The sequence below is a fragment of the Pelodiscus sinensis genome, chromosome 10 (assembly GCF_052426305.1).
Source record: "Pelodiscus sinensis isolate ZL-2025 chromosome 10, ASM5242630v1, whole genome shotgun sequence".
Lineage (NCBI taxonomy): Eukaryota > Metazoa > Chordata > Testudines > Trionychidae > Pelodiscus > Pelodiscus sinensis.
In genome coordinates, this window is record NC_143061.1 from 35136313 (window position 1) to 35158921 (window position 22609).

At 43.1% G+C, this 22609-nt stretch overlaps 1 protein-coding gene across 1 annotated transcript in view; it reads right to left on the reverse strand.

Annotated features, from left to right (window-relative positions):
• Positions 1-2470: 2470 nt before the first annotated feature.
• The window catches only part of ATP1B3 (ATPase Na+/K+ transporting subunit beta 3), a 55545-nt gene continuing 35406 nt past the window's right edge, over positions 2471-22609 (reverse strand). Inside the window, exons 4-7 of the mRNA XM_075937637.2 lie at positions 15143-15327; positions 13396-13446; positions 9694-9780; positions 2471-3174 (exon numbers count right to left, since the gene is read on the reverse strand). Coding sequence (XP_075793752.1) covers positions 3007-3174; positions 9694-9780; positions 13396-13446; positions 15143-15327 — 491 coding nt within the window. The 3' untranslated portion in view covers positions 2471-3006. The remainder of the gene's footprint in view (positions 3175-9693; positions 9781-13395; positions 13447-15142; positions 15328-22609) is intronic.

A 22609-nucleotide genomic window follows, 5' to 3' on the forward strand; every position in this document is an offset into this window, starting at 1 on the left:
GCTGTTTTACTCTTGATTTCCTTGTGCAAAAGTGCATTTGAGGTGTGGACACTCCATGGGTTTTTGCGCAAAAACCTTGCAGTATAGATGTAGCCTCAGGGAACGTTCTACTTGGCCTACATCTGTACTACAGCCTTGCTTGATGCTCTGAGATTGATCCAGTGGCAGTCAATTCAGCATTTCTGCTTAAGATGAGAAGAGTAAGGAAAGTTGATGGGAGAATTTCTCTTGTTGATGTCCCAGTGTAGAGCTTGCCATAACTCAACTTAAGCTACGCCTACACTGCATCATTTTTGCAGAAGAGGAAATGCGAATGACGCGCTCATTAGCATTTCTCACTCATTTGCATAGTCTCTTCCAATCCTTTTTACAGAAGAGGTTTTTGCAGAAAAACCAGTCTAGACAGGGCCGTTATTCACAAAAAACCCTTTTTGTGCAAGATCCTGTAAAGGAGAGGTTACTCACCTCTGCAGTAACTGGAGTTCTTCAAGATGGTTGTCCCCGTGGGTGCTCCACCTTATATGCTTCAGTGCTGCTGAGCCCAGGACGGAGAACTTTTACAGCAGTACCCCTGGCCAGCCTCGCGCACAGGAAGCCAGTGTGTGTATTATGCAGGCTACTGTGCATGAACGACCGGCCCCTCCCCCCGCACCTCAGTTCTTTCTCTACCACCACCGGCTCTGGTCACAGCTTCAGCAGTCTCTCTCACATACCCTTATCTTATCTGTAAATAGTTACCTTAGCAATTAGTCATTTAAGTTGAGTTACTAGCTAATTGTTAACACTGTCATAGTTTAGAGAGGAAAAAAAGTGGAGGTCTGAGGAAGAAGTGGCTGCCAACCACTTCCTACAACAAAGCTTCCATCCTAGGATTTCTGCAGGATATGCCCAGCTCCAAGCGCTGCACAGGTTGTAAAGCAGCCATATTTGTCTCTAACAGATACAAGTCCCTCCGCTTTCTAGGGCAGCACCATTCTACTGAAAGCTGCCCCTCACTGTCAGAAACTGACAAACCACTGCAAGAGCCAGAGCTCCAGATAAAAATCCTCGCCACGGAGAAGAATGGGAGCTCTCCCTGAAGCAAGACAGGGCAAGATCCTGTAAATCTAATTTTTTGAGGAATAAGGGATCTTGTGCAAACAGTTTTTTTTATTAAACAAAAAATAGCCCTGTCTACACTGCGTTTTTTCCCTTTTTGCGTCTCTTCTGCAAAAAGGAACAGAATAGATAATTCAAATGATAGCATGATAAATGCTAATGAGAGCTTCATTTGCATTTCCTCTTTTGCAGTGTAGATGTAGTTTTAAGGTATGTTGACTAACTGTGTCATTCACATGGTTGGAGTTCCGTAGCTTGTCAACTTTATGTTGTAGTGTAGATGTAGTCTCAGTCCCTGCACGGTCAGTGCTGGAATATGCTTTTGTGTGAATGGGATCTTCAGAGAATTTGTCTGCCAAATTCTAAAAAGCCTCCACTGACCATATGCCAAGTACAAGTTTCAGGGCCTTAAAAACTTCAGCCAAAATTGGGAATATTTTCATGGAGAAAGCAAAATGCACATCTTGGGCTTCAGTAGGAATCCAGAGGACACTACTCCAAAGCATCAAGCAGCTAGAGCATCTCAGTGATATCGTTATAAGAATTATTTCTCTGAACTTTTTCTCAGAAGCTGAGAATGCATTTTAATTAAAACAATTAAATCTGAAGTAGACACTCAAGGCATGAGAAATTTTAGCTGAAAAAGTTTAGCAAAGTCAAACAGATAATGGAACTGTTTTAGTTCAGAGCAGGTTTTTTTCCCCATCATGAAAAACTGAAAAGGAAACTAAGGAGCTAGGAGTGACACTAAATTTTATTAACAAAATTATAGGAACTGCAACAGTGAGAGATTTAAATAGCTTCAATTCAATTAGATGTAAATCATGAGTTCAGAGAAATCTTGAGTTGCTGCAAACTGAGAAGTGGTTTTTAAGGTAATAAGATGGGCAAAGCAAATTTTTCAAGCGGTGAAAATTCAATTCAAAAGCTGAGTGAAAGTTTAAAAAAAAGTACAATATGGCAGAAGAGATGTGAGGGAACCAAGCTGCAAACATTAAAGGAATGTTTAATTTAAAATTAAAAGCAAATTGAGAATTGTTTAATAGAAGTTTTCATTTTAGGGAATTTTGATTTTTTTGGAAAACAAAAGGCTACTCAACTAATGAGGCCATTTTTTTCAAGCAACTCTGCAGTACAATTGTTACCAGGACTTGAAACCATTAACATTTAAAGAAACTGTTTCATATGATATTTCTCATTTAAAGTTTTAAATGACACAGTGTAGATTTGTGCTCCACATACCAGAAGCAATAAAATAAGATTCAATTTCTCAACTTAAGCATCAAATATTACGTTTACACAATACCTGAACAGTGACAAGCACAAAAACAGACTAATTCCACACTTAAATAATTTCAAAAATTCATACCAACACTTTTAAAATCTATTTTATTTAGTCCCTCCCAACCCAATACAGGACTTAAGGCGTCTTCACACAAACAGTTCTTGCAGAGTTGTTTTTTTTTTTAAATAACTATGTTGGTCAGGTATCATTTATTCTGATATAATCCCTAAAACTGTGTCAGCATTGAGATATGACAGTCAAACCAGTGTAAAATCAATACAGTATTTACAAAGCACAGCACATTATGCATAAGACATTCACTTGAGGGATAAAACCACATTTTAGAACAGACAAAAACCTCCGTTATTACAGGTTTGGAATCAACTATTTACAGGTCCCTAATATCACATAACTATGGTCTGAACACTGGTCCAATGGGGCAGGCAGAAGCTTGACAGGCAGTTATTTTGAGGGATTTTAACATGATTTGGAAGCACACTATTATGCTACCCTGAATGCCATATGCCACATTATCCAAGGTGGTCTTATCCTGGAATGGCATGTCCAGCTGATAACAAAAAGAACAGACAACACGACGTTTAGTTTCTGGAGACTGACTCATGCTATTCAGACATCTGAACTTTGAAGGAAACTCGTCCAAGAAACTTGTCACGGTCATCTTCATTTCTTAAATTGGGAGATCCCATAATCTTACACTCAATTGTTGCTTCTTTGGTACTGCTGGAGTTAAATGCTAGTTGAACCGCCACTAGTGGCTGTAGATAGTTAGCCTAGTAAATAGAGAGAGGGGGAAATGTTTTCAGATACCACAGTAAACTTTTTTTAATAAAACATTTAACATTACAGATTAGAAAACTGCAAAAAACCAGTTTTACAGAGTCCCATAAAAAGGCATACATTGCAAATGAAGGTGTGGTTTTAATACTTGTAGGAACTCATGCTAGCTTGAGCTAGAATGCCTAACAGCAGTAAAGATATGGCTGTAGAGGCAGTGGCACAAAGCTAGCCAACCCACGCAAACTTGCCATAGATTCTTGTTCCTAGCTAGGTCTGTGCTGCTACATCTTCCCTGCTATTTTCAGCCATACTAGTTCAATTAAAATTAGAGCAGGTCTACATATCTATGCTACAATTACACATTAAATTTGAGATGCAGACATGCCTAGTTCATTTAATTATTTGTGTAGGAGCTAATGAGGCTTATATTCCACCCAGCATTCGTCTCAACTGACAAATTTAAAATAGTTTAAGTTATAAACAGGATTTTCAAGGGGCTCTAGAAAATATAAGTCCAACTTTCAATGAAAGTTAATGGGATTTGGGTGCCTAACTCCACTTTTTTTTGAAAATCCAAGCCTGTATTAACCTTTTGCTTTTTATAAGCATATGGCAAAATCTACCATAAGTTATGCTCTTTTCTGTTCACTAAACTTGCATTGAACTTCAATTTTCTTATAGATACCTCTAGTCCAAAGAAGACTGTTATTTAATTGTTTTTCTTGCCTGTTTCCTGCTTTGTTTACATAAATGCATACATTCCATGACTTTTCTATGGTATACTTAAGTAGCATCCATGCCACAAGGCCAAGAATTTCTCAATTTCCTACATTTCTATTTGAGGGACTGAACTAGCTTCCTCAGATTTTTTGCAACCACCTTTTATAAAGTTCAGTATCAGTGAGATAGTTTCTGGTAGAATTTCTCCCTTGAGGATGTTGACCTTAATTATATGATGACCTCTATTATTCTGTGGAGCAACTATAGGTTTTGAACTGTTGTCAATGTCAATATAGAAAGGAGAGTTATATTAAAATTTGTTCAACTGAATTACCATTTCAAAGTCCAATTTAAGCAGGGCATAACTTTTAAAAGGACCCTTTGTATTCGTTAGAGATGGGATTTCAAGACCTAGTAAAATACAAGTTTAAAAATAGCTACTAAACCTATACTTTATAAGTATGCTGTAATTTATTTATGTACTTACAGATTTAGGGCATTATTTCCAAGCATGCCTAGTGATTCTGGGTGCCCCAATTTTTGGTGCTCAACTTGAGACTCTTGAGCACTTAATTCTGAAGCTACATTTAGGGAACAGTGCTGTGAAAGATGCAAAATTTCAGGGTAGCAGCTCTGAAGAGATCTGCTACAGAAACATCTAAAAACATGTGGGAGATTGTATTAGATTTAGTGAAATTAACTCTGAGATCTTTGGGAAATAATTCTTAGATCAAAACACTACACCATACAAAATGTTATTCACTTAATGGGTGAAACCCGACTCCTAGATTTTCCCCCATAAAATACAATCTAGTGAACTCCTGAATAGATTTTTGACTCGATAGATTTTTTTTCTTGTTAAAAACAAGTGTTTTTAGTAGAACATCTCCTTCCCTGTGTCTTTATATTTTAGTTATTTAGGATTATCTTTTCTATGGGATCAAAAGAAAACTGAAATTGCTAGAAGGGAAGTAGGGATTATCTAAAGGCAGTGGCCTCCAACCTTTTTATGCTTGAGATCACTTTTTGAATTTAAGTGCAATCCAAGGTCTACCTGAAACCCAAATACTCTAGTCCTGTCTTCTTTGTGCCCCTTCTCCCACACCCTGTCCCTGCTCACTCCATCCTCCCTCCCACAAAGGTGTGGCAGAGGGTGCAGGCTCTGGCCTTGGATTAAGGGATTTGAGTGTGAGAGGAGATCTGAGCTGCAGGCAGTTGGGGTGTTGCAGGGGATTCTAGGTGCAGGCTCTAGTAGGGCAACTGGACGCAGGAGTGCTCGGTGCGCCAGAGGGGGTTTATGACTGAGGTGGGGTTTCAAGATGTGGGATCTAGCTAGGCACAGTTTACTTCAGGTGGCTCCTGGGTGGTGGTACAGTGGGGCTAAGGCAGGCTCACTCCCTGCCCTGCCCCCTGCACCGCTCCCAAAAGCAGCCAGCAAACTCCATGCCAAGCCCTGTTGTGGCCCCCCTCTGCTCTGTGGAGATAGGATACCAAGTGGGAGAGGAGGCACCTTGACATCAGCACTCCTCCTCTCCCTCCCCTACCCAGGAAGCAGGAGGCTCCTGAGGGGACAGCTCTAAGGCAAAGGGCAGGAGATGTGCAGCCGTGGGGGGAGGGGCAGCTGAAATGCTGGCACTTGATAATAGCCTCTTGGCCAAACCAGTCAGGATCACCTGTCAGACTCCAAGATCTACCGGTAGATCCCGATCTACTGATTGGTGGCTACAGATCTAAGGGTTCTTAGCTATTTCAAATCAGGCCCTCACTGACAGGAGGCATAGATGTACCAAGCTTTTGTGACTCTGGTATTACAATCTGAGATTTATCTTGGACAGAAATCAGTTTCAAATCTAAGACTGCAGCTATACAAGCTAACAATTCCTAAAAATTAATGAAATCTTTAGAGAGGAGGCAACAATTAGCAATCATCCTAAATGCTCAGGAGAGTAGAAAGTATAATCCCTTCATGGGCTCCAGAGATAGGCTCCTCCTCAAACCTCTTCTCAGAAATACTCAAAACTTTCCAAAAGAGGGCAAATGAGATAATCCTCTGTGATTCTCTAAAAGCAAGCAGGAAGATCTCTGGTTTTCCTCAAAGGGTCTTTTGCTCAAGGCTGTCAAAGGCTGACTCAGCACAGATTGGATAGTGTATGAAGCCATGAGGTCCCACTGCCACCTGCCACCCCCAAAGCAAAGAAGTGGCCATTACAGGCTCCAAAATAGTATATATAAGTACTTACATAGACATAGCTCTCATCATATTGTCACAACACCAGAGTTCATCTTCACATTTTTATACAGTAAATATTATATCCAGCTTTGTCAGAATGGAAAAAAAACTGGGTCATCCTTACATAGCCAAAGATTATCTGGATGAACTTAATCCCAGCCCCAAGAGACAAAAGGATGTCCCTGAAACTAAGACTCCGGTTTACAACAGAGTCCTTGCTTAAGAAAATACTAGAAGAGCATTCCTTACTCAGCTAGGCTGAATAGGCCAGGCATGATGCTGCAGTCTCTCAAACCCCAGTACAGGCAGTCCCCGGGTTACGTACAAGATAGGGACTGTAGGTTTGTTCTTAAGTTGAATCTGTATGTAAGTCGGAACTGGCATCAGCCGCTGCTGAAACTGATCAGTTTCAACAGCCGCTGAATCTAGACACCAGTTCCACTTACATACAGATTCAAGGTAAGAACACCAGGCGTCCCCAAGTCAGCTGCTGCTGAAACTGATCAGCAGCTGATTCCAGGAAGCCCAGGGCAGAGCAACTCTGCCTCTGGCTTCCTGTAGTCAGCCGCTGGTCAGTTTCAGCAGCGGCTGACTTTGGGACGCCTGGGGCAGAGCAGCTCGGGTGCTGCTGGCTTGGTCCAGTAGCGCGGCCGCTCCTCGGAGCTACTGGACCAACCCAGCAGCACCCCAGCTGCTCTGCCCCAGGCATCCTGATTCAGCCACTGCTGAAACTGATCAGCAGCTGAATCAGGACGCCTGGGGCAGAGCAGCTGGGGTGCTGCCGGGTTGGTCCAGTAGCGCCAAGGAGCGGTGCTGCGGGACCAACCAGCAGTGCCCCACCTGCTCTACCACAGGCCCCCGGCTTTGCTCCACGTCTCCCTGGTCTGCTGGGGGGGCACCAGCAGACCAGGGAGACATGGAGCAAAGCTGAGGAGGACCCGGGCTGAACCGTGGCTCTTCCAGATCAGCGCCGCGGGTCCGCCCGGGTCCTCCGCGGCTTTGCTCAGCGTCTCCCTGGTCTGCAGACCAGGGAGACGCTGAGCAAAGCCGCGGAGGACCCAGGCGGACCCGCGGCTTCCAGATCAGCTGGATGCGGCGCGGGTCCGCCCCCGGGTGCTCCGCCGCTTTGTTCAGCGTCTCCCTGGAGGCTGATCTGGAAGCGGCCGCGGGTCTGGCCCCCGGTGCTCCGCTGCTTTGCTCCCATCTCCCTGGTCTGCTGGCTCTGCCAGCAGACCAGGGAGACGGGGAGCAGCTTTTCTCGCCCCGGAGAAGGCGGGCGGCGGGACCAGGCGTCCCGCTGCTCTAGTTCTCCGGGGCAAGAAATCCCCGTTCGTAACTGCGGATCCGACGTAAGTTGGATCCGCGTAACTCGGGGACTGCCTGTACTACCTCCACTACCACAGAGGAAGCCTTATCTGTTTCTATCTGCTGTATAATTTTGCTAGGTGTAAATCAATTGAGATGGTAGGATCTCATTGGTTAGGGAATTACGTTACAATGTTGGGATTGGCTAGTAAAATTTTAATGAAATAATTGGTTAAGGTATAAGGAAGCAGGACTCAAGTTTCACTATATAAAGTGGGGCCCAAAAGGAAGTTCTTCCAGGACACAGTTCCAAGATCAGAGCTGCCAGACCTCAGCCCTGTGCCAATGACACCATAAAGAAACTGGAGTCCTTCAGATGGATCTGATTCTGACTGGCCATCAAGATAAGTTTATCTTGGGATAAGAGGGAAGGTCTTTTCATAGACTGATAATTGGTTAAAAGACAGTAAAAAACAAAGGGTAGGAATAAATGGTAAGTTTTCAAAAGGAACTAGTGGGTCCCCCAAGGATCGGTCCTGGGACCAATCCTATTCAATTTATTTACAAATTATCTAGTTGGGGTGGCAAAATTTGCAGATGATACCAACTGCTCAAGATAGTTAAGACCAAGGCAGACCGTAAAGCGCTTCAAAAAAATCTCACCAAACTAAGTGATTAGGCAACAAAATGGCAAATGAAATTTAATGTTGATAAATGTAAAGTAATGCACACTGGAAAAAATAATCCCAACTATACATACAAAATGATGGGGACTAGTTTGGCTATAACTACTGGAGAGAGATCTTGAAGTCTTTCAGGATAGTGCTCTGAAAACATTCATTTGGTGTGTAGCGGCAGTCAAAAAAGGATATAGAATGTTAGGAAGGAATAAAGAATAAGACACAAAATATTTTATTGCCTCTATATAAAACCATGGTACGTCCACATCTTGAATACTGTGTACAGATGTGGTCGCCCCTCATCTCAAAAGAGATATTGACATTGGAAAAGGTTCAGAAGAGTGCAACGAAAGTGATTAGGGGTTTGGAACTAGTCCCATATGACGAGAAATTAGAAAGACTTTGATTTTTCAGCATAAAAAAAGACTTGGATTTTTCAGCGTAAAAAAGAGGAGACTAAGGAGGATATGATAGAGGTCTATAAAATCATGACTGGTGTGGAAAAAGTGAGTAAGGAAAAGTTATTTACTTATTCCCACAATATAAGAACTAGGGGTCACCAAATGAAATTCACAGGCCGCTTTTTGTGGTAGAAGAGTGTAAGGTTACACCTGAGACCTAGAAACAGGTGAGGGAGGGTACTCCTAAAGTGCGTGAATGAATTTTGTGTGGTTAACAAAACCAAAACTAGGTTTGTATATTTGCACTTAGCATGCTAACAGTATTTAGAGAGTCCTGCCCGGACACAAAATTTGTATCTATATCTGCAAAAATGAGCTATGGATATCCGCATTGACATCTGTGGACACAGATATCCGTGGATATAAAGCAGATATCTGCAAATTTGCAGGGTTCTAGATATAAAGTTGGTATCTGCATACCTATCCGCAAAAATGAACTATAAATATCTGCATTCACATTTGCGGATATAAAGTGGGATATCCATGGATTTACAGGGTTCTAAGTATTTATATTAGCAAATTCTGGGAAAGTCTTAAAAATACTGAGGCTATGAAGAATATGACACTAATAGCACTGGCAAAAAAAAGTGTAATGAACCAAATTTTGGAAAAATAATGTAACAGTTTAGACTTATGTCAAGGGCAAAAACTGATAGCTGTATGGTTATTAACAACCAAGTTTAACTATATGGTGCATGTACTAATCACATCAATAACTAGTTCCTATCTAATAACTCTACTATAGATAGGGCTATCTGATCTATCCACCACCATTTTCATTTGAGACCTAGTAATATATGAGTGAGTGAACATATCACTTATGGAAAGTACAGCAAAATTAATAAAATCGTGTTAGTGTGACCTCAGTCTTATTTTCTTTAGTAAGATGACAGTAAAGCCCCATCTATTTTTTTGTGCATAGGCAGGTAAAGCCCAGGTCTTATGCGGGTATTTCAGAGTACTTGATAAGGTAGGTAATATTGCATACGTGTATTTTATTATAAATTTAAAGACTGAACAATGCAATAATCATCATAGATTGATCCTAAAAAAGTCTAAAAAAATTTACAAAAAATACCCCACAAAAACACATGACTATCATTAAAACATACTTACGTGTAAATATTTTCCATAGTATGGAAAATACATTAAATCAATCATTCCCCCAGGAGGAAAAGAAGTTATCTGAACCATGCCTTCTTCCTATGGTTGAAGAGAACAATTAAAAGTTAATTCCCATTTTAACAAAAAGAGGTTAAAGTATGATGTTCTTATAATGAAGTGCAAAAACTCTACAAAAATATTTGAGCACTGCAATGCTAAAATAGTTTCCACAACAGAGGGAACTATCTTTGCCAAAATACAAGATTCATACAGACTTCCACTTGTTAAATGTTTAATACATTAACTTTTTACTAGTCATCTGAAATGGCCAATTTTATTTCACAAAACAGATTTTAACTTAAAATTGAATCCTGCATAATACTAATATTTCTTTAAATAAATGAAGTCAGAACTGACATAAGTTTTATTTTCCACCCACTGATGTTCAAAAAAACCCCACCACTTCAATCCTCACCTCACCCCCATATAACCAAAATATGTAAGGAAATAGAGTATCTGAATGTCCAAATATCCACTGGAAAGCTATAAAATGTCTATTGTAAAGAAGCAATAGCAAATCCATATTTAGTGTGGCAGCTAGATTTCTGTTGTAAGCCCAATTTTCAAACCTCCCTAAAATGCACATTTAGGACCCATCTGAAAATTGACACACCAGTTCGCGGTTAAGGGTAAAGTTTTGGTGAAAGATTACGTCATTCGACAAAGGAGCTCCTGGGATAAAGGCTAACCCAAAAAACAAAACAAAACCCCATTGTTTAACTTTTTTACAAACACATTTTTGTGAACAGACCATGACAAACATGAAATGCATATACACTGCCTTCTATGGGGATCTCATTTCCTATCATCAAGAACAAACTCCATTACCTAAAAAGCCTCTGCCTTTTATTTTTGACTCTTAAGAACAAGAAGTGAATTGGGGCACCTAACAAACCAGGTTGTGAGATGTTCCTGGGGCAGGTTAGGTTAGTGACAAAGAGAGATACATAGAAAGTAGGTTGAGGTGGTGTACTGGTTAGGAATCCAGAAGATTATGAACTTATTGTCCTCCGTCTACTGTTATTATTCCAGTGTATTTACAAGCTTTCATTCACTAAGGCCTCACATCCCCCCACTTTACAGTAAGGTAACAAAAGTTGTACAAGGTCACTTTTGGCAGAGCTGGGAAAAGGATCGACATCTCTAATATGGCAGACACCAGCTTTGGCTTTTGGATCAAATCTGCACAAGCTAAATTGCCCTACATACAATGGAATGCTGGTTGATTACATAGAGTTAAACACATATGGGCTACAAAGAGTCAGGAAATGTTCCATGGCTAATGCAGTAGCAACTGGTGAACAGAGATATCAACCTTGCTGAGATTTTTAGAAAACATTATGAAAATAATACAGGAGGAATTACCTAGGACCCTTAATTATCAATACCAATCCTGGACCTGAACTTCCTTCCCAGGGTGATCCTGGGGAGCCACCTGGCACCCCATGCTGCTTGCTTCCTCAGTGCAGTGCAGCGCAGCGCAGCAGCCCCTTTCTGTGGGGGGCTCGAGGTCCCATGGCTAGAGGCTGCTCCAACACCCCACCTTCTGACCTCCCCCCCCAAAACAGAGGCAGCTGTGTGTGTGGGAGGAGGAGCCAGCTCCACAAAGCTGGTGCTCGTGGTGAGCCGGCTTTTAAGCCAGCCCTCCCGCCCCCCAGCATCAGCTCCTGCTTGCCCCGCCTCACTGCTTCTGTGGGAGGCAGTAAGAGGAGGAGCAGCTCTGCAGAGCTAGCTGCCCATGCATATTGGTTCCCGCCTGCTCTTCCCCTCCCCATGCTGCTGCTTCTAACGGAAAAGCAGCAGCGCAGGGAAGGGCACGCGATTCGACAGGAGTTGATACGCGCAGGGAGCCAGCTTAAAAGATGGCTTCCCACGTGTACCAGCTGCCACCTGCCCCCCCTCATCTTCTGTGCTGCTGCCCATCAGAGGAAGCAGCATGAGGGGAAGGGAGAAAAGACAGGTGGCTCTGCAGGATCTGGTGCTTAAAAAATGGCTCCCAGCATGCACAAGCTCCCACCTCCCCCCCCCCCCTTGCCTGCCTCTTATACAGAGTGTGTGTAGTCATTTGGATTAATTGATAAGACCAGGCTTATCGGATAATCGTTCAAATGGTTATATACTAACATCCCTATATGAGTGTGTCACATGATGCTGGAATCCATCTTTCACAAGAAGATGGAGGGGGTCAAACTTGGAACAAAGGACTCCAGCCTTATGCAAATCCTGTTTAAGAGTGAGAAATTAGGTAATCCTGGTTGTCAGCTCTCTCTGTCTACTCCACCCAAGATGACCACTGGAAACAATTAAGGCTGAATTGGGGGGGAAGGAACTGGCCCCTGGCTAGAAGGATGTCTGGTCTGTGAAGATGACTATTACAATAATTAACTCACCCTAAAAATTCTAACTAGTTTCTTTAGTGGATTAAGCTTAGTTTGTGTGTTTGTTTTATTTTCTTAGTAACTAACTTTATTGCATGCACTCTTATGACCAGGGCTCGACAAACCGCGGTGAAATCCACGCGCCAGCCCCGCACCGCGCATGCGCCAGACTGGTGAACGGGGTTACCAGCTGAAATCTACTTGCCACGGGCGAGTAGATACACGGATTTGTCGAATCCTGCTTATGACGCTTAAATACTACTTTTTATACTTAATAAAATCATTTCTGTTTAATAAATCCAGTGTAAGTAATTATTACCTAAGGATACAAGGAGTCCATGCTTTTCTCACGTTATATTGATAATGACAGAGAATTTCATAAACTTATACTATATAGATCTATATACAACATACGGTGGATTTATCTGGGGTTCAGCCTCTAGAGGGGCAAAAGGTCTCACTACACTGTTTTCAGGGTGTGTCTGCAGTCTTGGGAGTGTGACCCTATCCCTGTGTCTTAGTTGAAGCAGGCTGAAGAGCTGGGCTCAATAAGACAGGGTTACAGGGTGCCCAAGCTGCTGGGGAAAACAGGATCAGTGGGGTCTCAGCATATCACGTATCAGTCCCAAGAGATGGGGGAGCCCCCAACGCATTGTACACATGAAGAAGTCAGGCTAATTAAATAATCTGGACTGTAAGAAATGCTTCACACATGCTAAGGTATACAACAAATGAACAGATCCATTAATATTATAAGTTCATATCATATATGAAGTTTTATTTGATAAACATTAAACATTTTAGAAGGCCCACTTGTCTCTTACCCATCATTTATATACACATTTTCTAAGATGCACGTGCAGCATGGAGAGAAACAAAAACATTGATTATGAAATGGAAAAACAAAATACAAACTTGCACTAGTAAAAATAAAGTAAAAAATTTAAAAAAAACGAATATGAGCAAGAGCAAGAGCTTACACACATACTTTATGCGTCAGCTTTGTCAGATCTGATTTTCACATAAGTCTTAATTATATAAAAGATGGAAAAACAAAAGAAATTTTAAATTGACATAAGAAAAAAAGTTACCTGTATGAAAAAGTTAAACATGCTGAAATACTAACATGCATAAACACAAAATAGAAATAGCTAATAAAATAAATGAAAATGCTGATTTAAAAATTATTGGAAGTTTCAAAGAAAAATGAAGTTAAAAATCTTAGCTTTTAGCACTTAAGTATTTGTGACCCTGCATATTTTTATTCAATACTCACCTTAGATGTACAAGATATGTATGGTTCTCCTTCAGGCTTTAATCCAATTATCTGAAGTAAAAAAGGGGGAAAATCCATAAACAGTTATTTCTGTGGGAATTGTACAAAGTTAATTCTTAAAGAGATATTAACACGTGGGACACATTTAATGTGCAATTATACTTTGGCTATGACTTTAAAAACAACATTACTGGTTCCCCTGGGTACGATATTAGGACTTTTCTATTTAATGTGTTCAGTTGACAATAGAAGAGCATAAAAAGTGGATTTTTTTTCCAATTCAGGCATTGTCACCAACAAAAGGTTCTCTCAGGGTAGCTTAGACCTTCAGACGTAGCTGTGTATTTTCATTTCCTTAAAGGGACTTCTACATGTGTAAATAATTAGACATTAGTAAAAGAAAAAATATTGCCGATGCACAAGAATAGAATACAACCTACTGTTCCCTCTAGTTACATTGCTTCTGAAGAACAGACAAGAACAAAAATACCGTATTTTCCGGCGTATAGGGCGACTGGGCATATAAGACGACCCCCTAATTTTTTAATTAAAAGATAGGGTTTCATCTTATACCCCAGCGCCCCTCCGCCTCCTTTGCTCCCGGTGTCCCTGGTCTGCTGGAGACGGTCCCCAGCAGACCAGAGGCACCAGGAGCAAAGCCGCAGCAGCTTTGCAAAGCCTTGGGGGAAGCCGGCGGGGGGGCAGCCCAGGCGCCCCCGGCTTCCCCCGAGGCTTTGCAAAGCTGCGGAGGGGCTCGGGGGGGGGTAGCCCAGGCGCGCCTGGGATGCCCCCCCGCCGGCTTCCCCCAAGGCTTTGCAAAACCGCGGAGGGGCTCGGGTGGGGGAGCAGCCCAGGCACGCCTGGGATGCCCCGCCGCCGGCTTCCCCCGAAGCTTTCAAAGCTGCCCGAGGGGCTCCGGCGGGGGGGCAGCCCAGGCGCGCCTGGGATGTATACCCGGCGTACAAGACGACCCCCGATTTTTGGGGGATGTTTTTTAACATCAGAGGTCATCTTGTATGCCGGAATATACGGTAGTAAAAACTCCACAAAACTTATTTTCTCAGTACAGTAAGCAAATGACTAAATACACTCTTACTCACCAGAATGGTTCCTATAAGTGCCATTTTTACAGAGTTCCATAGACAAGAACCACACAGTCTAAATTGAAGGTTAATTACTCCTCAAAATGTTTTTACTAGTCACAGCCAGCGAAATTCACTATGCCAAATTAAGCATGTAACTAACATTAATGGCTGAATCAAGGTGGCATATCCAGACACTGTATCATGTAATGAAGAATGAAATATTTTACCACTACCATCAAAGAATAGTTTTTAAAAGGTAAAGCAAGCACTATTTTACATTATGGTTCATACTTGCATTCTGGAAATGTACACACACTTTACACTGAGCTTTTTTTGTGAAAATCCAATAGGTAGGGCAATGGGTTAAGTATCTTTTTTACATTATGATAATAGGACCCTTCTATTTAAAACTGAACTTCCAGGCATTTTGATCCATGGAAAAACAGCCAATATTATTAAGTATTAGGGATTTAAATAACTTGCTCTTCTCTGCACCACTAAAGAAAAAGTAGTTATTTCAGTAAGTTACATTGTTTTATACAGAAAGAAACTAAAAGAAAAGCCAGAACAAATAACTGAGCCATTCTTTGAAAGAATTTTTATATAGTTGTAATTGGAAAACTAAGTTTTAAACAAGAAGACAGAGAAGTCTATGCACTTACTCTATTCATTTTCACAAGCACACATGGAATTCCTTGAGCATAGCCAAAAGTGTCATCTTCTACTCCAGAACACGGTCCAAGCTTAGTGAGATTAAACTGACATGCCTGTTTAACAACTTCATTCTGCTCAAATAGTTTTCCTGTGGTACATAGTATGTTTTTGGATTGTTTTGAGTCATCATATGCTATTAAAAAAAAAAAAGAAAATTTCTCAATCCATCGGTGTAAAATACACATACAACTAAATCACACAAGCAATACATTTTTCAGCTTCAAAAGAAAATTATTTTCCCACAATACCTTTTCCTATTATTAGGGCCCTACCAAATTCACAGTCAATTTTAGTCAATTTCACAGTCCTAAGATACCAAAATTATAAATTTCATTATTTTAGCTATTTAAAACTGAAATTTTACAGTGCTTTAATTGTTGAGGATCCTGACCCAAACAGAAGTTGGAAGGGTCACAGAACTGCTATTCTTCTGCACTTCTGTTGACAGCGGTTCTGTCTTCAGAGCTAGAGACCTGGAGAGCAGTGGCTGCTGGTTACGAGTCCAGCTATGAAGGCAGAATTACCACCAGCAGTAGCACAGAAGGATGGTATGGTATGGTATTGCCACCTGTATTTCTGCACGCCTGCTGGCAGGGTGCAGCTTTTAGAGCTGGGTATCTAGCCAACATTACAAATAACTGTTCTCCAATTGCCCAGCTCTGAAGGCAGTGCAGAAGAAAGGGGGACAATACTATCACTCTCCTAAAATAAGCTTATGATCCAATTGCAATTCTGGGGATTCTGACCCAAAAATGTGACCACCACCAGTTTCCTTCCAGAAATCTGTAGTGTGAGGTAAAGGGACACAAAAGACCAGATTTCATGGTCTGTGATGCATTTTGCTTGGCTGTGAATTTGATAGCACCCTATTATGCAAAACAGCAAAAAAATATTTCCAGGTATTTTTATTACCAACAGGAGGAGCAAGAAGTTTTATATTAATTAAATTACACACTTCCCTTCCCCCGCAGTTCAGATATCTATAGCTCTAGAACAGTGGTCTCCAAACTTTTTACACCCAAGATCACTTTTTAAATGACAGACCAAGCCAAGATCTACCGACCCGCCCCTTCCTTGAAGCCCCGCCCCTTCCTTGAAGCCCCGCCCTCTCTATTCTCCTCCTCTCCATCACTTGCTATCCCCAATCCTTATACTGCTGCTGTTTTTTTTTTTTTTTAAATTCTTCTGTAGGAAGAGGTTTTTCCAACATTTGGCCTGTCTAGACTCGAGCAAATGTCAGAAAAAAAACCATTCTTTTGGAAGCCCCCTTATTCCTTGTGCAAAGAGGAATATAGGGGTGATCGAAAGAGCATGTTTGAACAAACACAACAGAAGAACAAACGCAACCCTGGATGCAGAAGAGTTTTTCTGAGATCTCCAGAAGCCTGAAAAATTCCTGCAGTCTAGCCGGACCCTCGCTGGGTTGAGACAGGATGTGGAGTCTCTGAAGTATGAATGAAGGATTTGGGTGTTAGAAGGGGTGAGAGGTGTAAGCTCTGGGAGGAAATCTGGATGCAGGAGGAGGTGGAGAAGGGGACACAGGCTTGGGGAGGGGGCTCCAAGCCGGGCAGTGTTGAGGTACTAAGCAAGCCACAGGCTTGTGGATATGAGGGTGCAGGAATTTGGGTTGGGGTACATGAGGAGCTCAGGGCAAGGGGTTCCAGTGTTTGATAGGCTCAGATCTAGGGTCTGGGGAAGGGAGAATGTAGGAGTGGTTGTGGCCAGATGGGGGCTTGGCCCCAATTGCGGGTTTGTTGGCCAGGCTTCATTTTTAAATAAAATACTATATCAAACACAAAGTTTCTACATTGTCTTTATTTATGAGAATGTCAGGGAACCTGCCTTGAATCAGTGATCACTGACCCATAGAAAAGTCATTTGGGAGAAGGAGACACAGTACTGGGGAGGGGTGCTAGTGGGTTCTGGGGCAAGGAACAGGGTTCCAGTGGGGGAAGGGGAGAGGGGGCAGGGTGCCAGAAGCACAGGTTTCTGCAGCAGGGGACAGGGTGCTGGGGGTAACAGGTTTCAGTAGTGGGGAAGGCAGGGGGACAGGGTGCCAGAGGGAACTGGTTTCTGCAGGGGGGGCAGGTTTCTGCAGGGGGGCGGAGGGGCAAGGGAGAGGGAACAAGGTAGGGGACAGGATTGGGACAGGGGAGAAGGAACAAGGTTGGGGGCAGGGAGTTCCGTACACCAGCCACCAAGGGAAACCTCTGTCCCGCACTCCCTCCAGGCTGAGTGCAGGGCAGCCGGGCTGGAGCGAAGAGAAGCCGCTTCTCTTCACTCCAGGCCGGCTGCCCTGCGCTCAGCCCAGGTAGGCTGCGCCTAGCTCCAGCTGTGCTGGAGCAAGCTTCCCGGGCTGAGCGCAGGGCAGCCAGGCTAGAGCGAAGAGAAGCGGCTGCCCGGCCGGCTGGCCATGGCGCTCAGCCAAGGTGCACCATGCTCCATGTGGGTTGGTGTAGAGGGGAAGCTGCCTGGCCAGCTGGCTGTGGCGTCCAGCCCAGAGGAGGCTGAACTGTGCTCCAGCTGATCAGGCAGCTTCTCTTCTGCGCCTGCCCACGAGTGTGGCACGCCATGGCGCCCCACGCTCCACGTGGGCAGGCGCAGAGGAGAAACCGCCTGATCAGCTGGAGCGCAGGGCAGCCTCTTTCAGCTGAAAGCCACAGTCAGCTGGCCAGGGTGTTTTAGCCCTCCCAAAATCCCAGCTCCTACCATTCCACACAACTACTCGCCTCGGTTTTGTTGCTCGGTAAGTAGCTGCTCCTCAAATGAGGAAATAAAATTTAAATGTACTGCGCAAGCGTGCAGTTCAGAGAGGGCTCAAGAGCAACTCTTACAGCCCCTGAGATCGACCGGTAAATCGCGATCTACCGGTTGGTGACCACAGCTCTAGAAGCTGCCAAGTTGTTCTCATTTCTACAGAAATAAGATAGGGGTAAACGGAGCAAACGGAACATTAAATGGAAGGATGATCCAATCTATGAAACAGATCTACAAAATCTCAGGACTACAGGAGAAGAGTAACAGAAGATATAAAATTCTTAGTGATTGACATTACTGCTATCAAACTTCAGTTCTACTACTCTTAGTTATACCTTAGTAAAAACTATTTTAAATAAACTCTGTTGATACTCAAGAATAGAACAGAATTCACTGTTTAGTCTTCAGTTACACTGCTTCTGAAGAACACAGACAGGCATAGAATCATAGAATCCTAGGACTGGAAGGGACCTCGAGAGGTCATCGAGTCCAGTCCCCTGCCCTCATGACAGGACCAAATACTGTCTAGACCATCCCTGATAGACATTTATCTAACCTACTCTGAAATATCTCCACAGATGGAGATTCCACAACCTCCCTTCGCAATTTATTCCAGTGTTTGATTACCCTGACAGTTAGGAACTTTTTCCTAAGGTCCAACCTAAACCTCTCTTGCTGCAGTTTAAGCCCTTTGCTTCTTGTTCTATCCTCAGAGGCCAAGATGAACAAGTTTTCTCCCTCCTCCTTATGACACCCGTTTAGATATCTGAAATCTGCTATCATGTCCCCCCTCTCTTTTCTAAACTAAACAAACCTAATTCCTTCAGCCTTCCCTCATAGGTCATGTTCTCTAGACCTTTAATCATTCTCGTTGCTCTTCTCTTGACCCTCTCCAATTTCTCCACATCTTTCTTGAAATGCGGTGCCTAGAACTGAACACAATACTCCAATTGAGGCCTAACCAGCACAGAGTAGAGCGGAAAATAAGCTCTTCGCCAAGACCAGATGTGTCGAGCAAAACAGAAATTTGCCTATCACATTCAAAATAACCTGGTCTACTGAACTGTTAGAAACAAGACCTCTTCCCCCAAAGTCCTCCCCTACTAGGTCCTCTCTCAAATGACTGTGAACATCATCCTGCCTTCACATTCAGATACCATCTTTAACTCACATCTTTCTCTATAATCCATATATCTTGCTAACTCTTTATGCATAACATCTAAAATATGACCTTTCTTATCCATCCATAAAGTTAAAACTCTGGTCCAAGTTTTCAACATCTTTCATATCAGTTACTACAATATCCTTTCCCAGGGCCTTGATAAATACTGTCCTGCCCTACTCATGCCCATTTAGAAGGCTGTTTCAAAGAGCATGAGTGATGCGAGAGCCCTTCCTACAGAGGCTCAGAACATTCTGGATAACCATATTCCCCCTATATTTGTGACCCTACATGACAATCTTGTTAGATGCAGTCTCAACCAACACTTTCTCTTTTCATTCAAGATTCTGGCTGGTAGAGTTACCCAGTGCAAGAAGCCACGAGACCAAACCGTTTAAGACAGAATCTTACAATCTTTTGGCAATCTTGACACAAGCTTAAGAATAATTAAAAATTTACTTATGAAATTGTTCTTGTGAAAAATCACTAAGTCTAGAGCTGTGGTCACCAATCTGTCGATCACAATCGACTGGTTGATCAGGGGGGAAGGGCTCAATCAGTCGATCACGAGGTGTGAGGGCCCCCTCCATTTCTCTCTACCCCCAAGAAGCCGCCCCCGCTGATGCTACCTTCAGCTACAATGGAGGTAGCACTGACTTCCTGCAGGGCAGGGGAGAGAAGTCCCACAGCTGTGCACCACATCTGGAGTTTTAGGAAGTGTGCGGGCTACTCCCCCCTCCCCCAAACAGCTGGTGTGCTTCTTGAAACGCCAGGTCTGTCGCTTGCCGGGGACTTCCTTCCCCCTGCTGCCTTCCTGAGTGCGGGGAAGGGGAGTAGGAGTCCAGGGAATGCACCAGCTCCAACTTCTCAGGAAGCGCATGGCCCCCAATTGGAGCCAAGCCCACATTTGGCCTCAGCTTCATAACACTCCTGCACCCCTCCTCCTCCCAACCTGAGTTTATCATATACTGGAACACCCTGCACTGAGCCTCTCACGACTCCTGCACCCCCACATCCTCAGTCTTCTGCCACAACACTCCTGCACCATCCACACTGCAAATTTGTGTCCTGAGCCCATTGTTCTCCCAACCTCCCTGCCCCTCACACACCCAACCCAACTCTAGCAACCTCACAAACACAAGCCTGTAGCTTGCTCAGCACCCCAACCCTCCACCTGACCCCAACACTTCCCAGCTTGGAGCCCCCTCCCTGAGCCAGCATCCCCTACTATACCTCCTCCTGCATCCAAATTCCCTCCCAAAGCTTGCACCTCTCACCCCTTCTCACACCTAAATCCCTCATTCCCACCCCAGAGCCCACACTTCCTGTCTCAGCCCAGTGAGAGTGTATAAGGGCTGGGGATAGCAAGTGGAGAGAAGGGGATCAGAGAGGGTGGGGCCTCAAGGAAGGGGTGGGGTCTTGGAGAACGGATAGGGTAGATCTTGGCTTGTCCTGACATTTAAAAAGTGATCTTGGATATAAAAAAGTTGGAGACCACTGGTCTAGAGTTATAGATATAAACTCCAACACCTATAACATTGTGGAAGTGGACTTTGGAGAATTGGAGTGAATTCTTAAGCCCAAAGTCTAGAATAGCTGTCGACTATGTTGAGTGCTTAGTGTAAACTAGACAACTGGTCACTTGTTTAGCTAGTAACAGGGATAGAGGTACACATGACTTTCTGAAGGAGCAAGAAATCATATTTTGCAACAACAACAACAAAATCTGTTCGGAAAGGGCCTTTTGTCTGCTCTCTTAGAAAAACTCCTACTTTTCTGGGACTCTGCTGAGCTCAAATTGCTCCAAAAGATTCATAAGGAAAAGGTAGTACAATACATTAGTGTATTCATGTATTAAAGAGATTACAAAGAGGGGCCATTAAGGATCTTTTGTCCCCAGAACAATTGTGACAATATGGACTGCATTTTTAAAATGGAATACTCCAGCTATAAAAAATAGTCATCGAATTGGACTCTGTTCTCTTCTTGTTCATTATTTGTCCAATGGGGATGCTCTCATTACTGAGACTTAGAAATTGATTTCTACACGGTCACTAAACTACATCTGGGGGATTGCACAACAACAGTGAAGTGGGATGCCTTCAGCTAAAAAACTAAAGATAGGTACATTGTACAAGACACCACTGCATGGCCAGATTCCACCATCCAAAGAGGACGTCCAAAATGACCTTTGCCTCTGAAAAAAAACCTCTTACCACAAAATGCCCCCAACCTCATCAAAGACTACAAAGTACCAGGGAATGTGTATGATCTTGAAAAACATGGTTTCTTCAGAACAAAATCCTACAGGAATTGACCTTGAATGAGAATAGTAGCAGTCGAAATAGAAAGAGGTGCAGTGGCAAAAGTTGGCGAGAATCTGCAGGAGATTGAGATGCAACACGGTAGTGAGAAGCACGAAGACAGATTGGACAAGAATCTGGGATGCAGAGAGGAAAACTGGCATTGACTGGGCAAAGAGAATGGGACAAGGAACTGGAGGGAGAGGGAAAGAGAGAGAGAGGGAGACCAGGTCTATACTAGACTCAGAAGGCTGACTTAAGGTATGCAACTCCAGTTACATAAAACAACATAACTGGAGTCAACATACCTTAAGACGAGCTTAGTGTCATCTTCATGGTGGGAGGCTGGCTTCCCCTTACTAATCACAAATTGAGGAATACCAGTGTTGACTAGGGGTGCCCTCAGCATTTGATTTAGTGGGTCTTTTCTAGACCCACTAAAACAAACTCCAGAAGATCAGTCTCCAGTATGGCAAGTAGAGATAAGGCCAGAGATTGGATGAGGCATCCATAAAGGGGGAACAGCACTGGGAGCCAGAGAGCAGGGAAATATGGGTGGAGGTAACTGAAGATCAGTGTTGGAAAGTGTGAAAGATCAAATAAGGAGAAAAGAACAAGGACAGCGGTGGATTAGAAATGGGAAATAAGGTATTTGGGACATAGATTTTTGGGACCCTTGCCTGAGTAGGTGCACATGAAGTATTGGCTCTGGGAATGAATTAAGGTTATATAGTGAAGGAGACTTGTGTGTAGGACACCTGCTTCATTTATTGCGGAAGTTGTAATGTGGGTGGTAAATTTGGCAGGGGACTGCAGTAAGGGAAAAGATGATTTTCTGGTAGATGCAGCTGAATGCTGCTCTGGAGAACTGGATCCCATTTTCACTACATCACAGGAATTCCTGAGTAATGCTATACAAGTAGCTTAAATCAGACTTTCCATTCTATTCGTTATTTGCTGGATATCCAACTTGAGATGTTGGGGGCCTGATTTGTGGAAGACTTAAGCACCCATCTCCAACTGCCATCACTGGAAGCTGTGCTTAAATACACATAAAGCTAAGTACTATGAAAAATCTGGCTCTCTGTTTCTCAAACGGGACCCCCAAAATTAGTAAATAACTTTAATTTCAATCTCTACACCTGCAATCTCCATCTATAAAATGGGGATAATATTCCCTCAATTCACAAGAG